Source organism: Sus scrofa, chromosome 15, assembly GCF_054392235.1.
Source record: "Sus scrofa isolate SSC_HxYL_T2T_F1_AM1 chromosome 15, Sscrofa_HxYL_maternal_Yorkshire_Landrace_v2.0, whole genome shotgun sequence".
NCBI classification, from domain to species: Eukaryota; Metazoa; Chordata; class Mammalia; order Artiodactyla; family Suidae; genus Sus; species Sus scrofa.
The window spans coordinates 91,029,581-91,057,390 of record NC_139397.1 but is presented as its reverse complement, the minus strand read 5'-3'; the positions used below and the strand labels follow the sequence as shown (position 1 = coordinate 91,057,390).

The following is a 27,810-nucleotide window of genomic DNA, read 5'->3' as shown; positions in this document are numbered from 1 at the left end:
ACCCTGCAGTGGTAGAACACTTTGCAGTTAGAGCAAAATCTTTCCTCTTCACATTTAATATCTGGAAATGCTTGAGGTTTGAGGAAAACATTTTCATTAAGTGTTTGATGTTGTGAAGGAGCTCCAGGCAGTGGAAGACTGCTTTGGTTCGCATGTCAGAAACTCCTCTGGATTTGGGAAGAGGAGCTAATGAAATAGTTTCCTGCTTAAAGTCATGGGAAAATGAATCTTCTAAAATTTAAGATACTCCACTTTCAAGTGCACAGTAATATTAAACACTACCTGAAAGCCGTGGCGCTCCAAAGGGGAGCAGAGACCCACCGTCTCCTTGGAGCAACTCGCATCCTAGCAATCTTCATCCTGATACTGATACATGGGGTGCTGAGTCACAGATTACTCGAATTTATTCCTAAATCCAGAGACTGCAGAATCCTAGCTTTTATGTGTGTCCTAGCAATATTAACTGAAAATGAAAAAAGTCTTTTTCGTCTTCTGATACTATCCAGTTAGCCCATATCCAGCTATTATCCACCAATACATTCGACCGGCATTTATTATTGATTGCCTCTTAGATTACAGATGTTATAAAAGGCCCCGGTGGGTATACAAACGAGAATGAGTTATAGACTTTGCCCTCCAGGAGACTAAAGTCCAAGGTAAAAACATTTTTCCAGGGGAGTAACACATCAGAGATAACGGTTCACTCTAGAATTTATTACTTCCTAAATAGTTAAAATAGTTGGCCATGGAGTTTTTGCTTCTTGTCCCCACAACGTTCACTTCTCCTGATTTGAAGGTCTTGGTACTGAAGAGAGGAATGCTTCCACTGGGGAGCATCACAATGGTTCCCCTGAATTGGAAGACAAGACAGCCACTTGGTTTTTTGGGCTTCTTAGGTCACTGAACCAACAGGTAAAGAAAGGGGTTACTCTGCTAGATGGATCATTCCTGATTGTCAGAGAATTGGGATTACACAATGGGGAAAATAGGATGCTGTTTGGAACTCTGGACATTCTTTGGGTGCCTCTTAGTACCTCCACGTGCAACAGTAAACGCTAATGGAAAATGACAGCAAGCAGCAACATGCAGAACCAGTGACGTTGTAGACCCTTTGGAAAAGATTCTCAACAAGCTGAGGTCTTGGTGGAGAGACCACAGGGTAAGGAATAAAGACATGATAAGCATCAACTATGGTTCAATGACCATTTCATTTATAGTAACAAGGACTGTAGCAGCCATATTATTTTTCTTCTTGTCTTTTTTTTTTTTTTTTTTTTTTTTTGTCTTTTGTCTTTTTAGGGCTGCACCCATGACATATGAAGGTTCCCAGGCTACGGGTTGAATCAGCTGTAGCTGCTGGCCTACACCACATCCATGGCAACTCGGATCCAAGCGATGTCTGTGATCTACACCACAGCTCAAGGCAATGCCAGATCCTTAACCCACTGAGCAAGGCCTCATGAATACTAGTTGGATTCGTTAACCACTGAGCCACGACGGGAGCTCTCTCTTCTTGCCTTTCTTATGCATAAGTGTGTGTATACGAGCACACTAATTTCTTTTCTCTTTCCTTCTCACTCTAATACTATTACTGTCATTCCACAATCTTTGTGTGATGGTGGGATGGGACCTGACAAGTCATATTTCTCCTTTGCTATATGACTTCCTATAAGGTTCTGTGAACAGTGGGTGCTGGAGAGAGACTTTGAAGCTGGAGAGGGAAGGAGGGACTTGCTTCCTCCTGTTTGCTTCTGGTCCCTATCAGCAGCCCTGCAGCCACACATCTTCATCCTGGCTGCATTGGTTGATTGTGGCAGTCACAGTTAGTTCTGGTTTGCAGTGTCCACTCCACCAGAACCAGCCTGGCTGCATCCCTCCGATACCAGCACCAGCTAGACAGCTCCCTATTTGGAGCTCTGTGAGGCCCCGCATCCAAGCCTAAGTTCTAATAATCACAACATCTTCTTTTGTCCCTCAAACTTCAGGAGTGGTAGCTGCTTCCTAAAGTTATTATCTCCAGGATACTGCAGTGTCTCCCTTTTGCCCTTTTAGTTCTCAAATATGGGTTAACAACTAAATAGTTAAATTCTCCCTGTCAAAATAATTGGCATGGTTTCTATTTCCTGGCTGGACCTTGACCAATGAAATGAACACTGTTGTCTCTCCAGTATGCATTCCTCCCCCTCCATAATGCATAGCAGTGGCATATGGGAGTGACTGATTCCACCTCTGACCTGGGGATGGGCCTTAATTGGTCTATAACAGGGCAACCTCATTCCCTTCCTTGTACTCATTGGTGCACACAACCCGAGCATCAGCCAGTCAGCTCAGAGCATTCCCTGAGCCACTCCCCCAGCCATGGGGACTGGGTAGGGGTAGTCCAGTCAAATTGTGGGACACAGAGGCTCTACCTCCATGTGAACAGGGTTTTATTTCAACGTAAAGGTCTACAACTGCTGTAGCCATTTTGCCATCTTAAGAGAAACTAACCAGAGGTGGAAGCTAAAACAGGGAGGATGGCAGAGTTAAAGGAACTGCAAAGAATAGAGCTTGAAGTCCTGATCGAGTCATGCCTCATGGTCTCAGGACATTTCGGTTAGGCGAGGCAATAAATCCTCTTCTAGTTTTGAGTTAGGTGTGCAATTTCTTGCCAGCAAAAGCCTTCCAATGAAGTCATCTTGTAATTAAACATGTGTGTGACTACAAAGGACCACGCAGGCTTATATTATGACGCAGTTTTATATACATGCAGTAAGCACTCATGGGGTATATAACCCATATGAGGTGAGCACAGTAAGTATTAAAGAATGATTAAGTCCTTTGCCCTAGTTTGCGTCAATCTAGAGTTATCATTTTAACTTGTCTCCCTTCCCTTCTGCACCTTATAAATAATAAAACCTTTATCTGAGTAGGAAAAGTTTTTCTGAATCTGTTCTTTGTGGACATAGTAACCTGTTTCTTTTTAAATGTTTTGGTTGGTATTTCTAATATTCTGTGGATATGAATTCTGAGCCCTTGGAACACATGCAAGTTCAAATGAATCACAACCTAGAAACTGCTTTAACATCTATCAGCTTCCCCTTCAGCCCATTACACTAGCATGTTGATGGGCCAATCAGGAGGAAAGGACGTGTGGACAGCCTGCTCTTTTTTCTAGAAATCTGAGATCTTGAAACTCTCTCGGGGCCTGCTTCTGCTCACTGTGAAAGCCTCCGCCTCTGGCCTCTAACTCTTTTAGTGAGAAGCAGAGGCACCAATAATAAAAATGGCCTCTCACATTTGCATAGCACTCCGATTTTCAAAATACTTTAGACAAATAATTTCAACTGGATACTCAGCTCTCCAGGAGGAGAACATGGGAGTTACTGCTACTTTACTGACCTCAAAGGCCAGCCCAGCAAAGTGACCTTGACATCATTATAGGTGATCAGGAAATGCTGACTAGGGAATGTAAAGGCAAGACAAAGGAGCTTTGGCACAGCAGCTCTCCTTATGATGTTCCTGGGACTGGAGAGCTAGGTGGCCAGGGCCAGACTAGAGACGCTCCCTTGGGGGAGCAGGGTGCTGGTTAGGGACACATCCTCACAGGCGAGGGCTGACAGTTAACCACCTAACCCGGTCTTCAGAAATTGATTCTTTTTCTCACAAAGCTGACTCTACAAACACTACCTTGCCCCACACATGGGACTCTCTCATGGAGGATTATTAGGACATCAGGCTTCTGATGCTTTTGCATAAGAGCCTACAGAACTGGATGTAGGATTTTAAAAAAAGAAGCAGAAGAAAGAAAAAAAAGAAAAAGAAAGAAAGCTTCAAGGAAAGACAACATGCAAAATAAAAGTGATTTGGAGGATAATGTGAGAAAAAGAATGTATGTATATGTTGGGCTAGGTCACTTTGCTGTGCAGCAGAAATTGACAGAACATTGTAAATCAACTATAATTTAATTTTTTTTTTTAAAAAGGAAAAAAGTGATTTGGAGCTCAAAAAAAAAAAAAATCACAAAAAACAAAACTCAAACTATACCCCGCTTCCTCCCTGCCTGATCCTGCCTCCATCTAATGGTGCCCAGGGAGGAAGTAGAAAGAGCTGTACCAGGAGTCTGGGGGCCTGGAGGCAGCTGGGACTCTGTCTCGGACCTCTACGGGTCATGAGTGAGCTGTTAGGTTTTGGGAATCTTTATTCCTTTTGGTAAAGTAACGGGTTGGACTATTCATAAATCTCTGAGCAATGTGATTCTGAGGGGGCACTGAGCATGGCAAAAAGGGCTTCTCTGTTCAAAACCCGCCCCTACCACTCACCATTTGTTAAACTTGGACAAATTCTTCCTTTTAAAAAATAGTGCTTATTCTTTTCTTCCAACAATTACAGTGTAATATATGCATATAGAAAATATAGAACATATAAGCAAGTATATTAATGAAGAAAATAAGGACCTCTCATGATTCTGTTACCCAGAGGTAACCAGCTCTTTTAGGGTGTTTATTTCAATGATGTAAATCAGGGGTTGACAAATTATGACCTTTAGGCCAAATCTCACCCACTGCTGTTTTTATATGGTCTGTGACCAAAGAATGGTTTTTACATTTCAAATGTTTGAAAAAAATCAAAAGAGTAATGATATTTTGCGGCATGTGAAAATTATATGAAATTCACTGGAATACAGTCATGCTGATTAGCTTATGTACTGTCTATGCTGCTTTTATCCTACGACGGCAGATCTTACGGCCCACAGGACCTAAAATATTTATTAAATGATTCGTCATGAAAAATATTTGCTGACCTCTGATACAGATAAAATAAATATATAAATATATAAATATATAAATATGTAAAAATATTTGCTGACCTCTGATACAGATAAAATAAATATATAAATATATAAATATGTAAATACATATGACAAATTGAATTATATACCTTTATATTCTCCTTTTTTTTTTTTTTCTCGTAACACTTAAATACAAACACTTGCTGGTAACTAAGTATTCTTTGTCAACATGATAATAGCTTCCTAATATTATATCATTTAAGATGTACAATAAGTTAAACATTCATCTTTTGTTGGATGCTTGGTTTATTAAATTTTTTTTTTTTTTGCTTAACATAGCCACAAACATTCTTAGGCATAAAGAGTTGACCATATCTCTAATTATTTCCTAAAATTAGATTCCTAGAAGGAGATGACTAACCAAGTGTATGAATAGCCACAGATACTCTCAAAGTGCTGTGCCAATTTATACACCCATTCTTCTCAGTGAATGACAGTGCTTATCCCCTTGTACCCTCTGAGTCCTCACCATTTAAGGAGAGAAAGGGGGAGACTGAGTTTGAGTCTGGATCCAGGTTCATGTGTCTGTATAAGCACATTTCCTCTTTGGTGATATGGGGGCAAGAGTTCTAGGAACTAAAAGATTTGCTTTGAGGGTTAAAAAAAAAATGTGAAAGCACTTTGTAAACTGTTAAAAGCACAATCACAGTCTCATAATTACTATCATGAGTCTATGAAAGCTATACATATGAACCAGCCAGTCGTTCACCCTGAGGGTGGAAAAATACAACTCCCCATAACTGTCCTTTTTACAAGAGCATCAGGTCTTAACTTTACAAAGAATATTTCATCCCTGTGATACATTCTTAAAATTAGATCCATGTGTTTCTTTTAATTAGTATTTGATACAGTATTAATATTCTTATTTATCTTCTGCATGCCATATGGATTAAATTCTCATTACCTTTGATCTTAATACTTTTAAAATATGTAAATCAGCAGACACCCTCTTTAAAGCAGTGTTTGCATCCCTGTCTATTATTGCCTTGGGCGAAAGGAAAATATCTGCATTGCAAAAAAATCCCCAAATTGTGTTGAAATCCTGAAAACCATACATGACGCTGGTCAATCTCAATAGATTAAATAATGGCCAACTGAAAATGAAGCCAATTAGGATTAAATATTGCTTCAACCTGACGAAGGTTAATGAGCGCCCACCCTGCGTGCACCTCATCAGGACCGTCACATTTCAGGGTGAAACTAGTTAAGGCTTTGTGATTTACTTCACTTCAATAAAGAGAACACAATGAAGCTTTTCTGATTAACCAAGATATACACGCAGTATTAAGGGCTCCAGTGTTTTGAAGCAGCGTGGGGTGAAAGTCTTTTTGTTTGTTTTGAGCTAAAGCAAGTGATTTCATTTTCTCAATCCTTAGTTCCTTCCACTATAATATGGGGCGATTAGGCTGGTGAATTCTAAAGCACATTCCAGCTCTAAGCACTAATGAGAAATAATAACAGAGCAGTTATCAAACACATTTTAAAGGAACTTTAAACTTAACTGGTAATATAGTTACTAATAAACTTGAAAAGGACTAGAGAGGGAAAAATGCAACCTGGTTGATTGATGGAAATTAATCATAAATGAGACCATTTATATATCCTATTTCTGACCACATAATCTTTTAGAAGGTTTTCTTTTCTTAAAAAATGTGTACTGTGAAATATATATTAACATTATATTTTCACCTCTTAACTGGAAATATTCTTCTAACTTATGCTAGGACAGTCATTCCTTCACCTTAGAGCCGTTCAATTAATGCTGTAAAATATTTTAGGGGAATTTTGTGTCAATCAAAGTTCCATAACCTGCATGCCACTAAATGCCACAAATTATTCCTGCTTATTTTGTAAAGTAATTTAATGGCCTTTTGTCAGCTGTTCATTTTACTTTGGAAAATAAAGTTTCCTAGACTTATAATAGAGTTGAGAGCCCTTCATGGTTTATAGGAGGGCTTTTGTTCTTAAGGCCAGATGTGGTTCTTTCTGGAAGACTGCAAGCGTGTGTTCATTTTGAATTAATTGTCTAAACAGCCAGACACTCTATAGTTTTTGGACTTTTGACCAACAAGCACACTACAACCTGCAAGTTATTACATAATGCAGTTTGAGTCTCAACTCTGTCAAACTTTGCTGGTTCAACATAGTCTAAAAACATATTGTATCTCGTAGAAGCAGTACAATCTCCAGAATAACCAATATCTTCTATAGAGAGAGGTTCTGCCTTAGAGAGTATACAATCTGGGTTAAAATATGTATATACATAATATAATATTATTATATATTAATAATATATATTGTACCTTTAAAATGCATATTACATATATATTTTAAAATATAATACATTATACATTAAATAGGTGTGTATACACAAACTCACACGCACCCCTTTTTTTGAGCCCTGTCCCCTGACTAGTAACACACTGAGACCCATTGAAAGGTAGAGCTGAATATCAAGTGTGGAAGGCTGGAGTTTATATGATGAATAAGTGAAGGGATAAGAGGTTCAGGAATATCTAGAGGGAAATCAGTCATGACATAGACTGTTTCTCACAATAGATTGGCTTGGAAAAATGAGCACCAGGCATGGATTCTTAACACATATTACATTGTGTTTGTTTCCTCAATTTAGCCAATAGATATATTTGTCAAAATTATTTCAAGAAGTGTATAGCCCATTGGAACATCTACCATGTTACATAGAGGAGGTATTGCATAAGTGGGTGCCAACCTTGACCATGATAGGGAGGGCCCCGTGCCTTTGGGAGGTGGGGGAAATGACAACTTTTGACGGCCTCCTCCATTTCTCCTCCACCTGACCACCAAGATTTCAACTGTGTATTGAAAGACTAACCCTAGTTTTGCATGTGTCTCTCTAGCATCATTTCACCAGCAGCTGCCATCGAGACTCAGTGCCTTAAAAAGTTTTTGAAAAGGCATCACTTTTCTACAATGCGTTCAGGAAGAGCACAAGCCAGAAACAAAGGAATCTTATTTCAGGTTCCTCTCTCCACTATTTCCTACCATGCAGCTGTCCCCAGGCCCTGTACCTTCCATGTTTAGCCTCCCTGGGGAAATCACTCCATCCATCTCACTGCTATCATTCAGGCCCTGATCAACTCTTGCCTCGACTACAGGGACTGCCTCTCTGCTAGTCTCATCTCCAGTTTTGGCCCCATTCTATCTATTCTCCACATGGTAGCCAGAGGTAATTTTCTAAATGAGCATGTCACTCCTCTGCTTAAAATCATCACTGTTTTCCATAACTTTCAGAACATGGCACCTTTCAGCTCAACAAACAAGGCCCTTTCTAACCTGACACCCTCTTACCTCTTTAGCTCATCTCCTACTGTTCCTCCGAGCTCCGCCTATGTTCCAACACAACAAACTCCATCTCTTAGCCCAGAAGAATCATCTCAGGCTCATCTTCTCTCAGAACATTCCCTAACTCAGGTTCAGGTTGAATGCCCTAACACTGGGTTCCCATCTCAACCTGTATGTAACAACGTATTGCACTTGACAGCAGGTATAGAATCAGATTCATCTTTCTATTTCTGTGGCTTGGATCAAAGCATATGATAAATGAGTGTATATTAAAGAAATGAATGAATATTTTAGTTGCTCTTGCTCAAAAATGCCCACCAACATCTCCAATTCCTTTAGAAATTACCCATTGTTAGATGAAAGCCAACTAGTCTGATAAATTAAGTTTAAGTGTTATCTATCTTGAGAAACATAAGGTTATGTAAACAGCAGGCTTTTAGGAGGTAATCCCAAATCAACAAGGGAGGTATTATTGGTGAGTCTTTCAGGATGATCAGATAGACTCCTTTATTTCACAAAGTTTGAGTCCCAGTTGTGTTCCCAGAACCACATTAGGGAACAATGATAGCAAGAGGCTTAAGGAGAAGGCTGTGAGAACTTCAAATTCCTGCCTATCATTTACAGATAGATTGTTTGGGTGCTGCTAACTTGTAGAATAAATGTTTATAGTGACAACTGTGCAAGAATTGAGAACTGTCTGGAGATCTGCAAAACCACAAAGAAAAAAACCACAAGCAAAGAATCTGAAAACTAGGCTAGGATAAAACACTAATGGTTATTTTTCAAGGACCAGTAATCAGACTGGTCATTTGCTAAATGAAATCAGCCCTGCCATCCATACCACGATGATTAAGGGGAAACCACCAAAAAGCAGGGTTAGGTGTGTCTGCTAGAGACTAGAACTTTGTGTCCCCCTAAAATCCATAGGTTGAAATTCCAGTCTCCAGTGTAATAGTATTTGGAGGTGAAGCCTTCAGGAGGTGATTAGGAGCCCTCAATGGGATTCGTGCCCTTATTAAAAAGAGATCCAGGAGAAGTCCTTTACCACTTCTGCCAAGTGAGGACACGAAAAATATCCTTGTCTGTGAACCAGGAAGTGAGCCCTCACCAGACACTGAATCTGCCAGCACCTTGATCATGAACTTTGCAGCCTCCAGAATTGCAAGAAATAAACATTTGTTGCTCAAGCCACCCAGCCTATGGTATTTTTGTTACAGCAGCCGAAGCAGACTGAAACAGTGTCTAACGACATTGAGTTGAGTGGCTTGTTTACTGTGGAAGAAGACAGAGCAAGGTGGTCCAGAGCCCAGGTTTTTCAGTGAGAAGAACCTGTGTAGGATCTTGGCTCCTGGCTGAGTGTGGGCAAGGCACCTAACCTTTAGGTGCAGTAGTTACCTCATCTGGGAAATGGGGATATTCTGCTACTTTATTCATAAAGATCCAATATAATAAAGATTAATTTTATCCCTAGCAACCTAAGGCTATCCAGCATAAGGGAAGGAGTTACATAAAAAAGAAGACAAAAAACCAACTTAACTCCAATCCTTCGAACCAATATTTTACATGTATATTTTCTTTTCTTTAAACACCATATTCTGTGCTCCTGCTACAGCAGCTGGGAGAAGCTGGTGTTCTTTCCAAACTGGAAAACCTTCTCCAGCCAAGAGCTTGTGTACAAGATCTAAATCTGATTTCACAACATTTGAAACAATAGTTCTGGCAGCTTAGAATATTAATCTTGGCTCTTCCCTCAGGATCATACCAGTGTCTGAGTCTCCTTAATCCTCTTCCAAGTTAGTTAAATTAGGTTTAGGTGGATGAAACATTTACCAAATACTCTCATCTTCAAATAATCCACATCACCTTATAATAAGGACACTGTTACAAGGGCCTGATCCTGCAGAAAAAAAATTTAGCAAAACATCCAAAATTCTAAAATTTAGGGAATAAAAGAGCAAAATGTTTACATGACTCTCAGTTTTCTGTGGATCACAATTCAGAAATTGAAGCTTGAGAAGATAACCCAGTTGGGTTTTATAAAGTCTCTCTCTCTTTCTCTCAAGGTCTCCTCTGCTTATGGGTAGGCACACAGTTCAAGTGCAGCTTCATAGCTTTCAGAGAAATATCCTTCAGATGCTGTTGGTTAAGCATGTGTCCTATTATATAGGTGTTTTCACCTAAGTCATCAACCACATTAGTGTGAAAAGAAGAACATATTATTTGTATATTGCTGGAAGTTGCATTTTTTGGTGGAGAAATGCAAAAGTGAGGCACTGACTTGAGCTACCTTTTGGAAAGAGGGGTGAAGAGTTGTTGGGAAAAGTGAAATACAGATGAAAGGAAAGCAAAAACATACAAGAAGAAACACAGCTGGTACTCTAGTGTTCTCTGGAATAATATTCAGATAGGTGATGGGAAAGTCTAGGTCTAATGATTAACAAACAAAAAAGTAACAATTCACAATTTTATGAATTTCTAGTATTTTTTCCCCCTCTCTTCTCATTCCCCTCACCACCAAGGTTGAAAGGGAAAAATGACAGCCTGGATGTCTAAAAATATCTTTGGATATTAAACACCAACTTATCTAATAGGACACATATGCCACCGACTTCATTTTTATAGGCCTTGTCCCCAGCTGTCCAACTTTTCAAAGAAATAGTTGGCTTGGTCAGCTCAGTGTCATGACCAGATTCCTACCACAGTGACTGCATTCTGGAATCAAAATATCTATTAAGTCCATGATCCATGGAATTTTCATGGCCTCCATCAATACTTTAGCTTTAATATTCCAAGATCCAACTGAAACCACTGCTATAATCTCACTGAGATGCAAAGGTATCTTAGGGGACAAAAGCCTGAATCTTTGCAAATGTGGGGAGGCAAATTATGGAATACAATACTGGAAGCTTGATGTTTCAAAGAGCTATGGTTCTCATCTCTTTTTTGAGGAAAAAAAGATCCAAACAAAGTCACACAATAGCTAAACCAATGCCATCTGTGTGGAAATCATATTTTAAACACAAACAAAATCAAACGCTCCATATGCCCTCACTGCCGAACATTTGCAAGAACATTTCTGAGTATTTATTGTTAGAGAGTCAGTGTGGTCAAGTGAAGGAAGCAAAACAGCCCCATCGGAAGTCCCCTGCCCACCCTCGTGGTCTTCTTCCACTCTCTGCCCACCATCATCATACATGTCAGGTGTCCTATTTGGGGATGCTGTCTATACTCCTTCTGCCTCTATTTATCAACTCATAAAGTAATTTTATATGTCCCTTCCTTTGGAATTCAGGGATTTTGCAAATCAGGGTTTCAGCCTCTGACACATCATGGCATACAGAGAAGAATGATACTCTTTGCGTGGCATAACCAGGCAAACAGAGGCACTCCAGGTGCCTAGGTGGGCCCTACTGCTTCAACATCTTTGGTGCAAATGTAATCTTCCTCATAACCCACCAGGGCACCACAGCATGTCACCTGAAGACCTATTGTAAAATGTACTTGTTTCTAGATGATATTAACACTATCAATTCTTCAAAAAGTTCCTAACTGGAATATGACACTTTTATTGGCAAGCACATAAAAATGTACATGATTCTTCATCATTCTGCCCCTAAATCTCATTAAGGGTCTCACAGTTTGGGTCTGTGTTAAGACTACTTAAAACTCTGTTTTCCAAACACTTGTTATTTCTGTTCCCCATAAGAAGCAACAAGAGGTGTGGCTTTCCTTGCAGTGACATTCACTTTGTGACTCAGGCTGTGTGTTGTGTTTTTCCATTAGACTTTCTGCCTGGAGGCATCTCAACGTTCTGAGAGAAGCCAGTCAGCAAGGCCATCCCTTCCAACCTTGGCCAAAGGCCCCAAACAAAACATCTTACGCTGATCAGAAGTGAAGCCCAGTGATTCACTCTCTGCTGCTCAGATTGGATCTGTACTCTGTTAACTTTCTTAAACATTTCATGATGTGACTTTTTATATGAGCAAAGGAACATCATACTCTCAGGCCCAAAGAGCATTTCAAACATTTGTATAAGTCCTTTCCTTTGAATCTCTCATCATCTTCTCTAGCATCTCCTGAAATCCATCAGTAGGGGAGAAATTTAACATTTCCAATGGAGAAACTTGGAGAAAGTCAAAACATCTTACTGAAATTCTTATTGATTTCATTAACATTTATCTAGGTATGGCTTTGATATTAGAATGAGCTTCAGTAGAATATATTATGATTATTCTTACAAATATATTATAACAGTAATAATCAGGCTTATAACTAAACATCAAATTTATAACTTAAGTCATTCCCTATTACCCCTCTATCGTATCATTTTATTTTTGCTCTTAGGAATAGTCTCTGGAAAGACAAGAAGACACCTTCTTTATGATAATAACTGCAATAAATACAGTTTACATTGTGGTTGTAACTGAAGGTGGCTTGCAAAAATTCTGTGTCCCGCCTGTCACTGGGCTGAGTGTCTCATTAAGAAATATGACAATATTGAAGCTTAGCTGGTTGACAAATATCTGAGCTGAAGTTCTAGGGGTCCGAGTCTGTGACTCGGACAGAGAACGCTGCAGGTCTTCATCGGGTTACTGCCCTCCCCTCACACCTGGACTCAATCACACTGAGATATGAGGACCGCATGCACTCTACTAATCTTCCCGACTTCCAGGAGGTACCAATAAGACAGCAGGCTACTAATCAGAAACATGTGCATTTCAGAATCATCCAGGGAAGATTTACTTGCTGAGAGTGAGACCCTCTTCAAAATGCCAAACCCATTCACACTTGTATAATTTAAAAAAAACCTGAGCTCTCTTTAGCCTGCATGATCTGATAACATCATAGATTCCAAGACACTGAGTAAGTTTGATGCACATAACTTTAATAAATTAGTGAAAAGCGCTGTTGAAGTTATGAGTTTCTCACTGGCCACTAATAACTTTCTTGATAAGATGGAGAGTAAAGGTTAGTTGCCAGGGTAAGCAGAACTTAGAAAAGTTCAAATGATAGAATTCTAGCTGTGACACACATTCAAAGGGAGACATTATTGTCTATACAATTCACATGGTAAAAATTCTCAGGCATTACAATCAATAAACCTGATCAATAAATTAATAATGCCATAGCCATATTCTAAAACTTTTTTTTTTTCGTAGACACCATGTTATGTACCTAAACTGAATTTTCTATCCAGAGTTCTTCTAACTGAACAGAGTTACTTCATTCTTCCCTTTGTAACATAAATAGTTAAGAACAAGTCTCTTAACCAATTTTAAATGCTTTCTTACATTAAGTGATTTAAACACATTCCTGTTGGGGATTGTTGAAAAAATAATGCAACTCACAAAAGTTTCGAATACAACATATTTTCATCATTAAAATCCAAGTGTATTTTAATGTGCTATAACCTGCTGATATGAAAACCAATATTTCAAGTTGTCTTCACTGATTATTGTAGCCAAATTCTTTTGCAACAAAGGTTGGAGGATTTTTCAGGTGTGCCATGGGAAAAGTGTTCGAGCAGAGGAGGAGAGAAGACTTTAAAGCAAGCTACACCCTCCTTTGAGCAGGGCCTGAGACTGTCTCTCCAGACTATGCAAATTTATCTAAAACGATTATGCTTGTCAATCAGATGACCCAGTTTAGTTTTCTCTCACCCAAAGCACTGCATAAGCTAAATGAACCACACGGCAACCTGATTCGGGCTACCTTACCCCCTCCAGACTTTTCCAAAGCTCCCTTTCTCGTCTTGCTTAGAGACCACATTCATTTTCATAACTGATTTGTGCAAAACAGAAAAGAAAGACAAAGAAATTTCATCCTTTAAAGTCTCCTACTGTTCCTGACAGATGGCTGTGCCCCATCTCCTAAGCTCTAGACCCACAGCTACAAATGTTGACCAGAAATACTTACAACATGCAACTAAAACGCAAGATGCAAGATGCTCTTTCAGACAAAACTAATTTCCCTTAAAGAGTCTATCCATAAGAACTACCATTTGAGAAACACTTATTAAGCACCTACTGTGTGTCAAGCACTTTCCTGTTTTTCATCTACCAAAATTCTCAGAGTGACCGAGAATTAACATCCCTGGGTTCTCTTTCTACTACAATACAACTAGTCACAGAATAGTATAAATTGCTTCCAGTATGCTCATCCAATTATATACAGAGGATAAGTTTGTGGAGAAGGTACTGCTGGGCCAAATGATATATGGGTGGATTTGCCCTCAAAGAAGATGCTGCTCTGCCATAAACAAGACTAGGGAGTGCCCTTGTTTCCTTGTTTTTTGACAATCCAGGTACTATCTTTTTTTTTTTTTTTTTTTCATTATAGTCCGTTTGAGAAGGAAAAAAAAAAATGTTCGTTTCTTGTATTAAATTTTCAGGTTGAACATTTTTGCATATAGTCATGGGTCATGTGGATTTTTTTCCTTTTGTGAATTGCCCTTTAAAACTCTTGGTCAGTTTCTTTCTAAAGGTCTTTTTTTCCCCCTGCACTTTGCGGTGCTAACAGGCAGCAATGGCATAGAGGGTATAAATCCTACTATTAACACTAGGATGGGGGCTCCAGCCGTTACAGTTGTATGTTAAAGGAAAGGGAGACCTAGAGGATTGAAATACTCAGGCAAAACTGCAGCAGAACCTTATTAGGCTATTACAATAATAAAATCAATTCTCCCATGCTATCACAAATGCTTTGTAATGTAATTTTAATAGTTATATATTATTCCACAATGCAGCAGCATCAAATTTATTTAATTGTTCTCTTTAATGTTTTCTAGACTTTTTTTTAATGTGCATCCACAGCATATAGAAGTATTCAGTCCCAGGCCAGGGATTGAATCCGAGCAACAGCTGCAGGAATGCCAGATCCTTTAACCAACTGCACCGGGCCAGGGATCGAACCTGTACCTCCATAGTGACCTGTGCTGCTGCAGTAGGATTCTTAACTCATTGCACCACAGCAAGAACTCTTAGACTTTTAAAAAAGGCATATTATGAGTAAATTATCAGGATAAAGGATCTAACCATTTTTAAAAGTCCCTCAATATACACTGCAAAATATTTCTGCACAAAAATTGTTCCTTTATACTTCCATCAGCACACTAACAAAGTGTTTTTTCCATTTCTCCTATTTCTAGACTCTACCAGAAATAGCTTCATTTCGTTTGGACAAAGTGTTTCCCTGAGACCCACTTGGATATTCGCCTTAGATTTTTATAACCATCTAAGTGGACTTTCTGTTGCCTGCAGGCCTTGATAGTCTATGAAGAAACATTTGAGGTTAAATCTGATCATTCAGGAGAGATTTTTCTGATGCATAAGACCTGAAGGTTCCCCAATTCAGAAACCAGCATGAAACAATGCCCTTAGCATATGTGCCTGAGATGATTAAATTGTATCAGGTAGATACTACTAGTTGTCTACTCAATATCCTTTCTTTACTGCTTCTTTCCCAAGAGAAAAACATCCATTCTTTCCTGCTTACATCGTAGAGGGCAATGATGTGATCAACTCAAATATGTTTTTCAGGTTCTCCTGCAGATAAGGGAAGGCCACGAGATCTAAACAGAAGTCACTGCATATGACTTCCAGGAAAATCCTTTTCGCCCTTTCACAAAATGCAGCCACAATGGCTGGGGCTCCAGCAGCCATTTTGGGACTATATTTTAAAAAAGCAAAAGCAAAAGCAAAAGCCAAGAGAATCGCAGAGGCTTGGCTGTGCCTGACAGTCTTGATCTTCTGAATTAGTACCAGAAACTGTCTACTCCCCTGGAGTTCTGGTGATATGAGAAAAATAAACATTTATCTATTGAAGTCACTGTATTCTGGTATCATATTAAGCAGAGAATGATTTCTAACTGAAGCATTATTTAAAAAAATAACTTTCAAGAAGTAATTTTCATCTTTGTGGGAGAGGGTGTGAACTTTATATTAGGAACTAACATTATACTGGGTCCTTTTAAATGATGGGCCATTCCTTCATAGCAGATCCATTCTCTAACAGATCCATCCTCTATCTATCTCTATGATGTTCTCTGACCCGGAAGCTTACTGTATGGATTACTCTGGCTTCCCAGTGGTTTGGCCAATACATAGCCGTAGCAGGAAATCAGAAGGAAGAAAATGAGGAAAGAGAGGAATACTCTCTTATTTTGCATCTTCCTTCCTGTGGGATTGTCTCATGTTGAGTGTAGGTCCCCTCTCTCCTCAAGACCCCTCTACCCACATGGCTCTCTCCTGAGTTCCAGATATCATGCCCTTTCCCAGCCCTTTAGGTTATGTGCTAACAGATCCAACATCACTAGCCCCCAGAGTACTATACTATCCTTTCTGGTTTCCTTATATCTTACCCATAGCCTTTTAAAATAATGCCTTTATTAAGCAACCCCTAATCAATTCTAATTTGAGTGTGCAATCTATTTCCTGCTGAGATTCTGTCTGATACATTTCTTGTTATATACATACATACATGTATATATAGACATCTATCTGTACGTGTTATATACACATACACACACACACGTGTGTGTGTGTTTGTGTGTGTGTGCGTATTCATTCTAGGATTTGAGGAAAGGCTGTACTTGCAGACCTCCACATCAAGGTAAAGAGCACCGACTGTAATAGGATAAGTAAGAAAACACCGTTAGGAGGTGAGTAGACTCACAGGAAGGCTCTAAAATGTTCAAACAGGGGTCATAATCAATTTCTGAGAAACACTTTCTTAAATGCAGACACTGCAATCATTTTGCCGGCGGTGGCCAGGATGTCAGATACCTGTCAGTGCACACAACCTCATTACTGATGTGGTCTCTTTATAGAATCACATAACTTAAGAGAACTCGGGCATGACTTGGTCCAACCTACTCATTTTTTGGTGAGGGCTAACTGACTGCCTAAAACCAAGTCAAATACTTCGCCTCTGGACATTCAGTCAGGTTCGTTGTTGTTATTTGGGAATTTTATGAGGTTTTGCTTTTGTTTTACCTGTATCTTAATTCTTCTCTAAATTCTACCTAGAAAAAAATGTAGTCTTTGGAGTTCTCATCGTGGCTCAGTGGTTAACGAATCCGACTAGGAACCATGAGGTTGCGGGTTTGATCCCTGGCCTCGCTCAGTGGGTTAGGGATCTGGTGTTGCCATGAGCTGTGGTGTAGGTCACAGATGCAGCGCGGATCCTGTGTTGCTGTGGCCCTGGTGTAGGCCAGCAGCTACAGCTCTGACTGGACCCCTAGCCTGGGAATCTCCACATGCTGCAGGTGCGGCCCAAGAAAACACACACACACACACACACACACACACACACAATGCAGTCTTTAATGAAAGAAAAAACCAAGGGCATAAACAAGACAAAGAGTGCCCTTGTTTCCTTGTTTTCTCTGAAACTCTAAAACACAACATATGAGATTCCTAGGACCACTATTACATTTATAAAATTAGTGGCCTAAGAAGTCAAAATAGGGTAATATCTAAGTTCAGACTGATATTAATGAGAACTGGGAAGAAACTGCTTTCAAAGAGAGCAACAAAACTAAGATATGTTGTGCACAAGTTACGTGAGCATTTAAATGGCTCAGAATGGAAAAAAATAAAAATCATTATAAAAAAAGTGGCTCAGAAAACATTAACCCCCCCATATGTAAGGAGTACAAAGCAAAATGTAAAGTGATGTTACCTCAATCTTTATGTTTCAATTTTCAGTCTAGAATTCTACTAAGAATGCTCCTTCACTCTCTATTAAGTGTGGAAAATTGAGCAATAGCTAAGTAATATTTTTTAACTGAAAATACAGTTAAGGTTATGGAGAAATAAACAGGGTTCACTATTTTAGTCTTTAAGAATTGTAAGGCTTTGAATTTTTTTTAAGAGATCAGGTTTTTTTTTTTTTTCTTTTTTAATAAAGAAGGCACATACCATAACAACCTGCCTTGGCATTTTTTGAGAACTAAAGCTCTATCTTTTTTGGATTGCATGCACGTCCTCTAGTCCCAAGGCCTTAGATCTTGGTACAAAAACTTCCTAAATGTGGTCACAGCCTTTGAGGGTTATTTTGATGATTAATACAGTCAAAGTCCCCAAAGAGTAGTCTGACTGAGAAAACTTATAACAATCTATGATATTTTGAAGAACTACCACATGGAAAAAGAAGTAGCCATTTTTTTTTTCTCATTCAGTTATTGGGAAGCAAGAAGAAAAATCCTTTTATCAAGCTTTCTAACCATAAAATTAGTCAGCTATTATCACTAGCATAGAGATTCTTTTTTTTTTTTTTTTTTTTTTTGCCTTTTCTAGGGCTGCTTCCTGTGGCATATGGAGGTTCCTAGGCTAGGGGTCGAATCGGAGCTGGAGCCACTGGCCTACACCAGAGCCACAGCAACACGGGATCTGAGCCGCATCTGCGACCTACACCACAGCTCATGGCAACGCCGGATCGTTAACCCACTGAGCAAGGCCAGGGATTGAACCCACAACCTCATGGTTCTTAGTCGGATTCGTTAATTACTGTGCCACGACGGGAACTCCTTTTTTTTTTTAGATTCTTAACCTGGGATGTAGACCCTGATGGGACTGTGAAGACGTCTGAGGAGACCTTGACATTGTGTGCAAAACGGTGCAGTTGTGCATTTGCCCATTTTCCTGGGGTTAGAGTGTGCGGATTCCTTTAGCTTCTCACAGGGGCTCAGGATATTATAAGGGCTGCAGAAGAATGTGTGAAATCAGTCTGGATGACCATTTGCCAGGAGTGCTACAGAGAAGATAATCACCCCGAGGTCAATGTTTATAATTCAATGGTTATAAACAATGTAAGCAAAACCTTTATGCTGTGTATGTTCAATCCTCTAATCACTCAGCAGTTATTGACAGGTGCTCATATGGGTTAATGTGCTCAGAGTGGTGGGTTAAAGGGAGCACCTGTTTTGACTTCCCCTTTGAGGGACATGAATGTGATGTACTTTTTTCCCAATGCTTTCCCACAGTGTTTGGTAGAAACTGCTACATGAATTAGTGGCTCTGTTAATAAAACGAATAAGAGGATGCAGTCTAGAACAAAGAACGGCAGCCCACTGCAGATGAGAAAAGCCCGGTCCCCAGACGGCAATGCAAGTTGAAAAACAGAGGGCAGAGGCCAAGTGTGCTGCTGTGAGTTGAACTGCTCTGGGCCTGGGTAAATATAGCCGCAAAGGACAAACAGAACGGACACTTTGTAATTTGACCCTTGGAGATTTGGAGGCGATCCTTGGTCCCCCACCCATACTGAAACATTCCGATCCTGGGTAATGAGTTAGCGTGCGAACTGTCCCTTTGGAAGACAAATCAGTTAAGAGCTGAAAGGAGACTAGAGGTCTCTGCATTGATCTGATTTTGGTACAAATGCAGAGTTCAGCCTTTAAAATTGGTGCGTGCCCATTGGGAGAGCCTGGCCATTGTGTCCTGGCATCTAAACTTCTCCTTTGAAATAAGGATAGTGTGTAAACTCATCCCTTAAGAGCTTTGTAGATCTCTTGCATTTGTTTCTGGGGCCTGTTTGAATTTGCTCTTTTAAAGAGGCTGCCTAGAGAAAATTCCTGGCACCAATGTAGTGAAAAGGGATATCATCAATTTCTTCCATTTAAAAAGGAAGGGCCCCTTTGGGACCACTGCTCTCCGTGTATATCAGGTCAGACAAATCCAGCCTAACGTCTGGGGAGACAGGCTCTTCTAATTGCTGACCACCAAGCAGCTGAACCCTCCGGATGGTGGAGAAAGAAAACGGGGTTCTGAGTCTGTGGGAGCTCTAAATATTCCTTAGACCATTTAGGTGGATTAATGAAACATAACTCCTTCTCATTACACAGATTACCAAGCACAGAAAATACCAACAAATTAGTCCTACTCTTTTTAAACTCGGTAAAGGTTCAAGGTGATAAACTCTTGAGACTTGTGGTGATGTCAAAAAAACAACAAAAACAAAAACAAACCTAAGCGTAGTCTGTAGAAATCTTCGCACACTCCATCCATAAGACTTGACGATTTGAATAGAAGGGAGGAAGGAAGTGTTAACTTGAAAATTAAGTACTTTCAGAAGTGATTCTTATTTGAGGAGTAAGAAATCACAGTGGCAGCAGCTAAACATTTATTAGGCGCTTTTCACATGCCATGCATGATCTATTCCCATGTATTAAGCCAATAATCTGGAGTCTTATTTTTGAAGGACAAGTCTTGACCTGGAGTTCCTTCAAAGCTGACCGAGCATCACACACCATAAATACACACACACACACACACACACACTCTCTCTCTCTCTCTCTCTCTCTCTCTCTCTCTTTCAGGAAACTAGGATTTCAGGGCAGGGAAGCTTGGTGTCATAAAAGGCTCCCATGCCAGCAAAGCCCTGGAAAGATGGACAAAATGTAGGGATGGAAAGGTTTGGGGTGTTGGGGGGAGTACAGTGACTTGTAGGTGATCAGAAGATCACCGTGAATTGTTCTTAGTTGGAAGAAAAACTGTGGACTCATTTAATATCAACTGTTTATCTTAAACGTCTCTCTCCTGTCATTGCCCCAACTTCATACTCACATTTTTATAAGAAATGTATCTGTTCCCTTTTAAAAATCACAAGTAATTTCAATCCACATCCAGCAGCAGTCAGAGCTAAACAAAACACTTGCACCTAATGCCAATAATCGCCCAGGCATGGCTTTTTGTCCCTTATTCTGGTTCTTTCCTTTGAACCTAATCAAGATAGAGCCCGTGAAATCCTAAACTCTGACCAGGAACAAATAGTCAAATAACTTGAGCGTAATGCAGTAGACTTCAGAGTCTACAGCTGAAGGTACTGTTACATGTTCAGCCCCTTGAGGTTTCTATTTTTCTCTGTTCCTTTGTAGAGCAAAGAGGAAACTACACGTAAGACCTGAAAACGGCTGTCCAAAGAGCCATCAAGAATGGTCTGGGCCCTGAGAACCGGTCCAAAGACATCACTAACTTGATTTCTCCCTAGAACACAGCTCTGGGTTGGCTTCTAGCTCTGGATTGACCAACGGGGACTCAATTTTCTCATCTGTAAAATGAGAATGTTGAACAAAAGGATCTCAGCCAGATGCCCAGTGACAGAAGAATATATTCATAAAATGGGATATTGTACAGCATGGAAAATAAACAAGTTAATCTTAAAAATATCATGGTAAGAAAAAAAAAAGAGGAAGAAAAGGCTAAAAAACAAATCATATATGCCATGGGATTCCAGACATACGATGCTGAAAAGCAGGCAAAATGAAACTATGATATTTAGGATGCTTGCTTAGGGGGTGACCTCTCAGGAGGAGGAGAGTTGTGAGCTGGGAAGGATATGCAGAAGCCTTCTGAGGTGCTGGCAAATTCTGCCTTCTGATCTCGGTTGTAATTGTGCAGGGACTTTATAATAATTCATTACACTGTTCATCTCTTTTTGAAACTTCTTTTTCTGTAGGCCTGTTGTGTTGAAGAATTTTAAAATATATAAAAAAACAAAACAGGAGTTCCTGTTGTGGCTCAGCAGTTAATGAACCCAACTAGAATCTACAAGGATGCAGGTTCGATCCCTGGCCTTGCTCAGTGGGTTAAGGATCTGGCGTTGCCACGAGCTATGGTGCAGGTCACAGATGCGGCTCAGATGTGGCTGTGGTGGAGGACTGCAGCTGCAGCTCCAACTGGACCCCTAGCCTGGAAACCTCCACATGTTGTGGGTACAGCCCTAAAAACAAACAAACAAACAAACAAAAAAAACAAAACAACCACAATCTCCTATCTCTCGGGTGTGAGATTTCCTGGTGTGGAGAGGGAAAGGCAGACTGCTGGGATTATCTTTCTCCATTCTTTGCCAGGACAGTCCCTGAAGCCCTTCAGTTCTCAGCTTCGGTGTCAGCCCATTGACCCTTTGCCACTCCCACAAGACCACGAAAGTATTCCTCTCATAATCCAGCTCCGGTGCTCACTCTGATTAACATCTGGGTCAAAGGAGATATGATTTCAGATTTACTCGTCCATCCCGCCCCTAGAATGTAAACCCAAAGGCAAGTCTGGCTCTCACTCCTTTACATACCACCAGCACCCAACATAGTATCTTCCACTTAATAATTGCTCAATAAACATCAGCTGATTGAATACCTGAATGAATGAGTAATAAAGGTGTATGTACTTCATTCTCTCCCAGCCCTCTCTGAATTTAAACCAAAAATGTCTCTCTTGCTAAATATGGTTTTTACTAGAAGCAGACAGCCGTGGAGGCTTCCTGGTCATTCTAGGAGTTCTAGTTACTTAAAAGAGAGTCAAATAAAAATGAAAACAGGAGTTCCTGTCATGGCACAGCAGAAAGCAATCCGACTAGGAACCATGAGGTTTCAGGTTCGATCCCTGGCCTCACTCCGTGGATTAAGGAGCTGGCGTTGCCATGAACTGTGGTGTAGGTCGCAGATGTGGCTCAGATCTGGCGTCACTATGGCTGTGGTGTAGGCCAGCAGCGACAGCTCTGATCAAACTCCTAGCCTGGGAATTTCCATATGTGGCGGATGCGGCCCTAAAAAGAAAAAAAAAAAAAAAAAAAAAAAGAGAAAGAAAAAAGAAAACAGCAAAATCTTACCGTGGTTTTGCATAAAGTCATATAACCACAGTCCCCCAGCCTTTATTTAATTTTGGGCTTTGTCTTGCCTCCCTAGAACACTTTATTACATTTAATTTAGATAACACATTTGTGTCATGGTTCTCATACGCTCAACTGCCAAACAACCGATCACCTTGTACCTTCCTCAGGTGCCATGCTAAGATGAAAGTCAGGTTTTTTTTGTTTTGTTTTGTTTTGCTTTAAGTATATTGTTTATTTTAAGTTCACTGTAGATACCACACATCTGCCCTAGTTTGCTTACTATTTCTTTTTAAAAGGATTTGAATTTTAGCAAATGCATTTTCTGCATCTGTTGATAGAAATACAATCCAACAATGTTGGGAATTTCATTTTTTGATTCTCTACAGTTAAGCTAATATTAAAATCCTGAAAGAAATCAAATTCTCTCATAATAACCTTTTTTAAAGGTTGAGGTTATGGAGTTCCTGCTGTGGCACAGTGGAAACGAATTTAACTAGGAACCATGAGGTTGTGGGCTCGATCCCTGGCCTCGCTCAATGGGCCAAGCACTTAGCGCTGCCATGAGCTGTGGTGTTCAGGTTTGTTTTAAAATATTTTTCTCCACGATTATATACATAAAAAATTCATTATTGCTCTGCAAAACACACTGTTAAGAGAATGGAAAGACAAGCCACAGAATGGAAGGAATACTTGCAAAACACATATCGCACAAAGGACTGGCATCTAAAACATACGAAAACCATTTAAACTCTCAAAATAAGAAAACAAACAACACAATTGAAAAATGGGCAAACGATCTGAATGGACTCTTTACCAAAGAAGTTATGTATGCATTTAGCAAATAAGCATATTAGAGACAACTCCACATCATATGCCATCAGGGAGATACAATTTAAAACAACAGGATACCACTACACGCCTATGAAAATGGCAAAAAGCCAGAATACTGGCAATGCCAAATGCTGGTGAGGATGAGGAACCACAGAAACTCTCATTCATTGCTGGTAGGAATGCAACATGGTGCAGTCACTTTGGAAGACTGTTTGGCAGTTTCTTATAAAACAAAACATACTCTTACCATATAATCTAGCAATCACGTGTTTTGGTATTTAACCAAAGAAGTGAAAAACTTATGGCCACACAAAAATCTGCACAAAAATGTTTAGGGCAGCTTTACTCTTCACCGCCAAAACTTGGAAGCAACCAGCACATCCTTCTATAGGTGAACAAACTGTGGTACATCCACATAAGGAATAAACTATCAAGACATGGAGGTTCAAGACATGGAGGTTCCTCCATGCAAAGACATGGAGGAACCCTAAATTGCATATCACTCATGGAAAGAAACCTGTTCGAAAAGAAACCTATCTGATTCCAACTCTATGACATTCTGGAAAAGGTAAAACTATGAAGACAGTAAAAGAAAAAAACAAAATCGGTGGTTGCCAGGAGCTTAAAGAGCGGGAGGGAGGATGAAGGTGGAGCACAGGGGATTGTGAGGCAAATAAAATGATTCTGTGGATACTGCAGTGGTGGATCCTGTCATTACATATTTGTCGAAACTCACATACCGTACAACACGCAGGGTGAACCTTGATGTCAGGTATGGACTTTGTCAATAATTACATATCAAAATTGGCTCATCAGGAGTTCCCGTCGTGGCACAGTGGTTGACGAATCCAACTAGGAACCATGAGGTTGCGGGTTAGATCCCTGGCCTTGCTCAGTGGGTTAAAGGATCCGGCGTTGTTGTGAGCTGTGGTGTAGGTTGCAGACGCGGCTCGGATCCCGCGTTGCTGTGGCTCTGGCTTAGGCTGGCGGCTACAGCTCCGATTCGACCCCTAGCCTGGGAACCTCCATATGCCGCGGGAACGGCCCTAGAAAAGACAAAAAAAAAATTGGATCATCGTTGTAACAAATGAACCATACTAATACAAGACGTTAATAACAGGGGAACCCGGGTTGTGGGCCCGGGGCAGGTGGGAAGGGAGAAGTAAGGGTGTATTTGTGAACTGTGCTCAATTTTTCTTAAAAACAAAAAAAACTAGGTTAAAAAGGATTAATTAAAAAAAAAAACCCTCAAAAAATTTCTTACTCCCAATCTTAGAAAACAAACCAAAGTAAAAAGAAGAAAAAAAATCACACCACTCCTAGTATACAACTCTGCGTTTCATTTTCAAGTTGAAAAGACTCTTTTAGAATGCATGCAGCAAAGGAGGCAGCCAAAGTTAACAGCGAGTTTGTGCTGTTTCAAATACATCAAGTAAGAAAAGAATGTAAAACTAAAATTCCTCCCAGCACATTTTACAGTCAGGCCATCAACATCCAATTCTGGAAGCCAAGCGCCCAAATTTGACTCACACCCCCGCCCCCTGTGCGCCCCCCCTACTGCCCTGCTTTGTTTGGCAGCTGCGCTCCTGATGTCCTGGGTCAATGCCAGAGTCTAACTTGGCATCAGCAAAAAGTGCATCCTGACCTAACGCACTCAGGAAAGCACCAGCGAAGTTCCTGCCGGACCTTCCTCAGATATGTTTTGCAGTAACAATCTAAGCAGATAATGTCCCCAAATAATCCAACTTTGTAACATGTTTTAAGGAGCCAGGGGAATGAGAACAGGCCCTCCCTGAGGTATGCGGTCTCAGAAATTGTGATTGACAGGTGACCTCCTGAACGTCTACCTACTAGTCCTCCAGCCTCCAACCCTCCAATGGAGCCAGAATCTCACTGACTCAGCTGGCTGAGGGGTGGATGCAGTGCTGACCTGTGTGGACCGCAACCCCTTCTTCCTTATCCTCACCCTCAAACTGCAGGGAAAATGGGGCATCAAAATGGATCTTTTCCTCCTAGTAGGCATCCCATAGAAAGCCACAATTTTGCTCAAAGGCCTCAGTTGGCATAAACCACCACAACTACAATTGATAACCAAGCACTATGCATGTGCCAAAATTACCAAATTAAGCAAGACAAAACCAAACTCAACACCCAGACAAGATCTAGTAAAAAGGAGGAAAATCTTTTTTTTGTTTGTTTTTGCCTTTTTTTTTTAGGAGTTGTTTTATTTATTTATTTTAATGGCTATACTCACAGCATATAAAAGTGCCCAGGCTAGGGATTGAACCCAAGCCGCAGCTGGAACCTGTGCCACAGCTGCAATGATGCTGGATCCTTAACCCACTGCACCAGGCCAGGGATTGAACCTGTGCCTCTGCAGTGACAGAAGCTGCTGCAGTTGGATTCTAAACCCACTGCACCATAGTCGGAACTCTCAGAAAAGTCTTTCAAACAGAATAGGGAAGGTGTGTGATTAATACGAATGGGGCTAGGTTAGAAATTAAATTGGGGATTAGGAGAACTATAATCTCTTCTCTTTCTCCTTCCATCCCTCTGCTCTCATGCCCTCAAGTCTCAAACTAGGCATTCCTTATTCTGGCCTTGCCTAAATTCTTTTCCAAAAAGCCAGGGCACAAACATTATAGCACTTGCATAACATTTTAGAAATATGCACAGAAATTCAGATCTGGTGGGGTTTAGAGCAATTTTTCCTTTTGGGAGGCTGGCAGAGGCAGTAGAGTTTATAAAATAGAAATATCTTCTAAATGAAATCATTCCTAACAAGTTTAGAAAGTGAGATACTTTCAAATGTCTGGAACACTCTCTTCCTCCTCTATAGCAAAATTTCAAGTTAACGCAACTTTGTTCTTGACAACATCCTGAGAATTTAATGAGACCATTTGAGGTAAATATGGATACTCAATGTGTTATCAAACCTGCTTGGAAAACAACAGGTATAGAGACCAAGACATTAGAGGTGCATTTGTTTCTCTCTCTTTTCCTTTTCTTTCTTTCTTTTTTTTTTTCCGTCTTTTTGCCATTTCTTGGGCTGCTCCTGTGGCATATGGAGGTTCTTAGGCTAGGGGTCCAATAGGAGCTGCAGCTGCCGGCATACACCAGAGCCACAGCAACGTGGGATCCGAGCCGCATCTGCAACCTACACCACAGCTCACGGCAACACTGGATCCTTAACCCACCGAGCAAGGCCAGGGATCGAACCCAAAACCTTGTGGTTCCTAGTTGGATTCCTTAACCACTGTACCACGATGGGAACTTCAATTTGTCTCTTAAGTGTCTTATTTTCTGGCCTGTGTTTAACATACAGTAGGTGCTGAAAAGGTGTCTGTCGAGTAAGAGAATAGAAAGCCATATACATAAAGTTCACCTTTTCCGATTCCATAAAGTATTACAGAGATGGGGGGATGTGGTTCTCAAAAGGTGGTCCCTGGATCAGCAGCATGGCATCACTTGGGAACATGATAAAAAGGCAAATCCCCTCCTCTGTTCCACGCCACACAAAATCAGAAACTATGGCCTGGGCCAGAAATCTGTGTTTTAACAAGTCCTCTGGGTGATTCTGACACCTACTGAAGGCTGAGAAACACCAGTCTAAAAAAGATCCCTTAACAAGACATTTTTTTCTACCTCCCACACTAAAGGTAAGCATTCTATGCCAGTAACTCCTTTTCCATCTCATTGAAAAAGTCCTGAGACTGAGGGTTGTTTTTTTTTTTTTTTTTTTGCCTTTTCTAGGGCCACTTCCTGAGGCATATGGAGGTTCCCAGGCTAGGGGTCGAATCAGAGCTGTAGCTGCCAGCCTACACCAGAGCCACAGCAATGCCAGATCCGAGCCGTGTCTGCCACCTACACCACAGCTCACGGCAATGCCGGATCTATAACCCACTGATTGAGGTCAGGGATTGAACCTGCAACCTCATGGTTCCTAGTTGGATTCGTTAACCACTGCGCCACGAGGGGAACTCCTAGACTGAGGTTTTATGGTGCAGGTTTATCATAAATTCTGTGGCATCCGGACAAGAAGAAAAGATAGATCCGCCGTCTGACAGCCCAAAAGAGCAGGAATTCCAAGCACCACAGTCATACAAGAGCGGCCTCCAAGTCTTTTGTGTGGCTTTCTGTAATGACGCTGGGTTTGGGACAGGGAGGTTCAGTAGCCTTGGCTCGTACGTCTGGTTTCCATGTGCTTTCCCAACAGG

At 40.5% G+C, this 27,810-nt stretch overlaps 1 protein-coding gene across 18 annotated transcripts in view; it reads right to left on the bottom strand.

The window, feature by feature from the left end:
* MYO3B (myosin IIIB) overlaps positions 1 to 27,810 on the bottom strand; it is a 453,696-nt gene that overhangs the window by 59,988 nt on the left and 365,898 nt on the right. For 2 of the 18 annotated variants that reach the window (XM_084999448.1, XM_084999446.1), the window contains one exon: positions 697 to 850. The exons of the other annotated variants lie outside the window; for them this stretch is intronic. In XM_084999448.1, coding sequence (XP_084855574.1) covers positions 837 to 850 — 14 coding nt within the window. In that variant the 3' untranslated portion in view covers positions 697 to 836. Of the gene's footprint in view, positions 1 to 696; positions 851 to 27,810 lie in introns of those variants that run through there. 18 annotated transcript variants of the gene reach the window in all.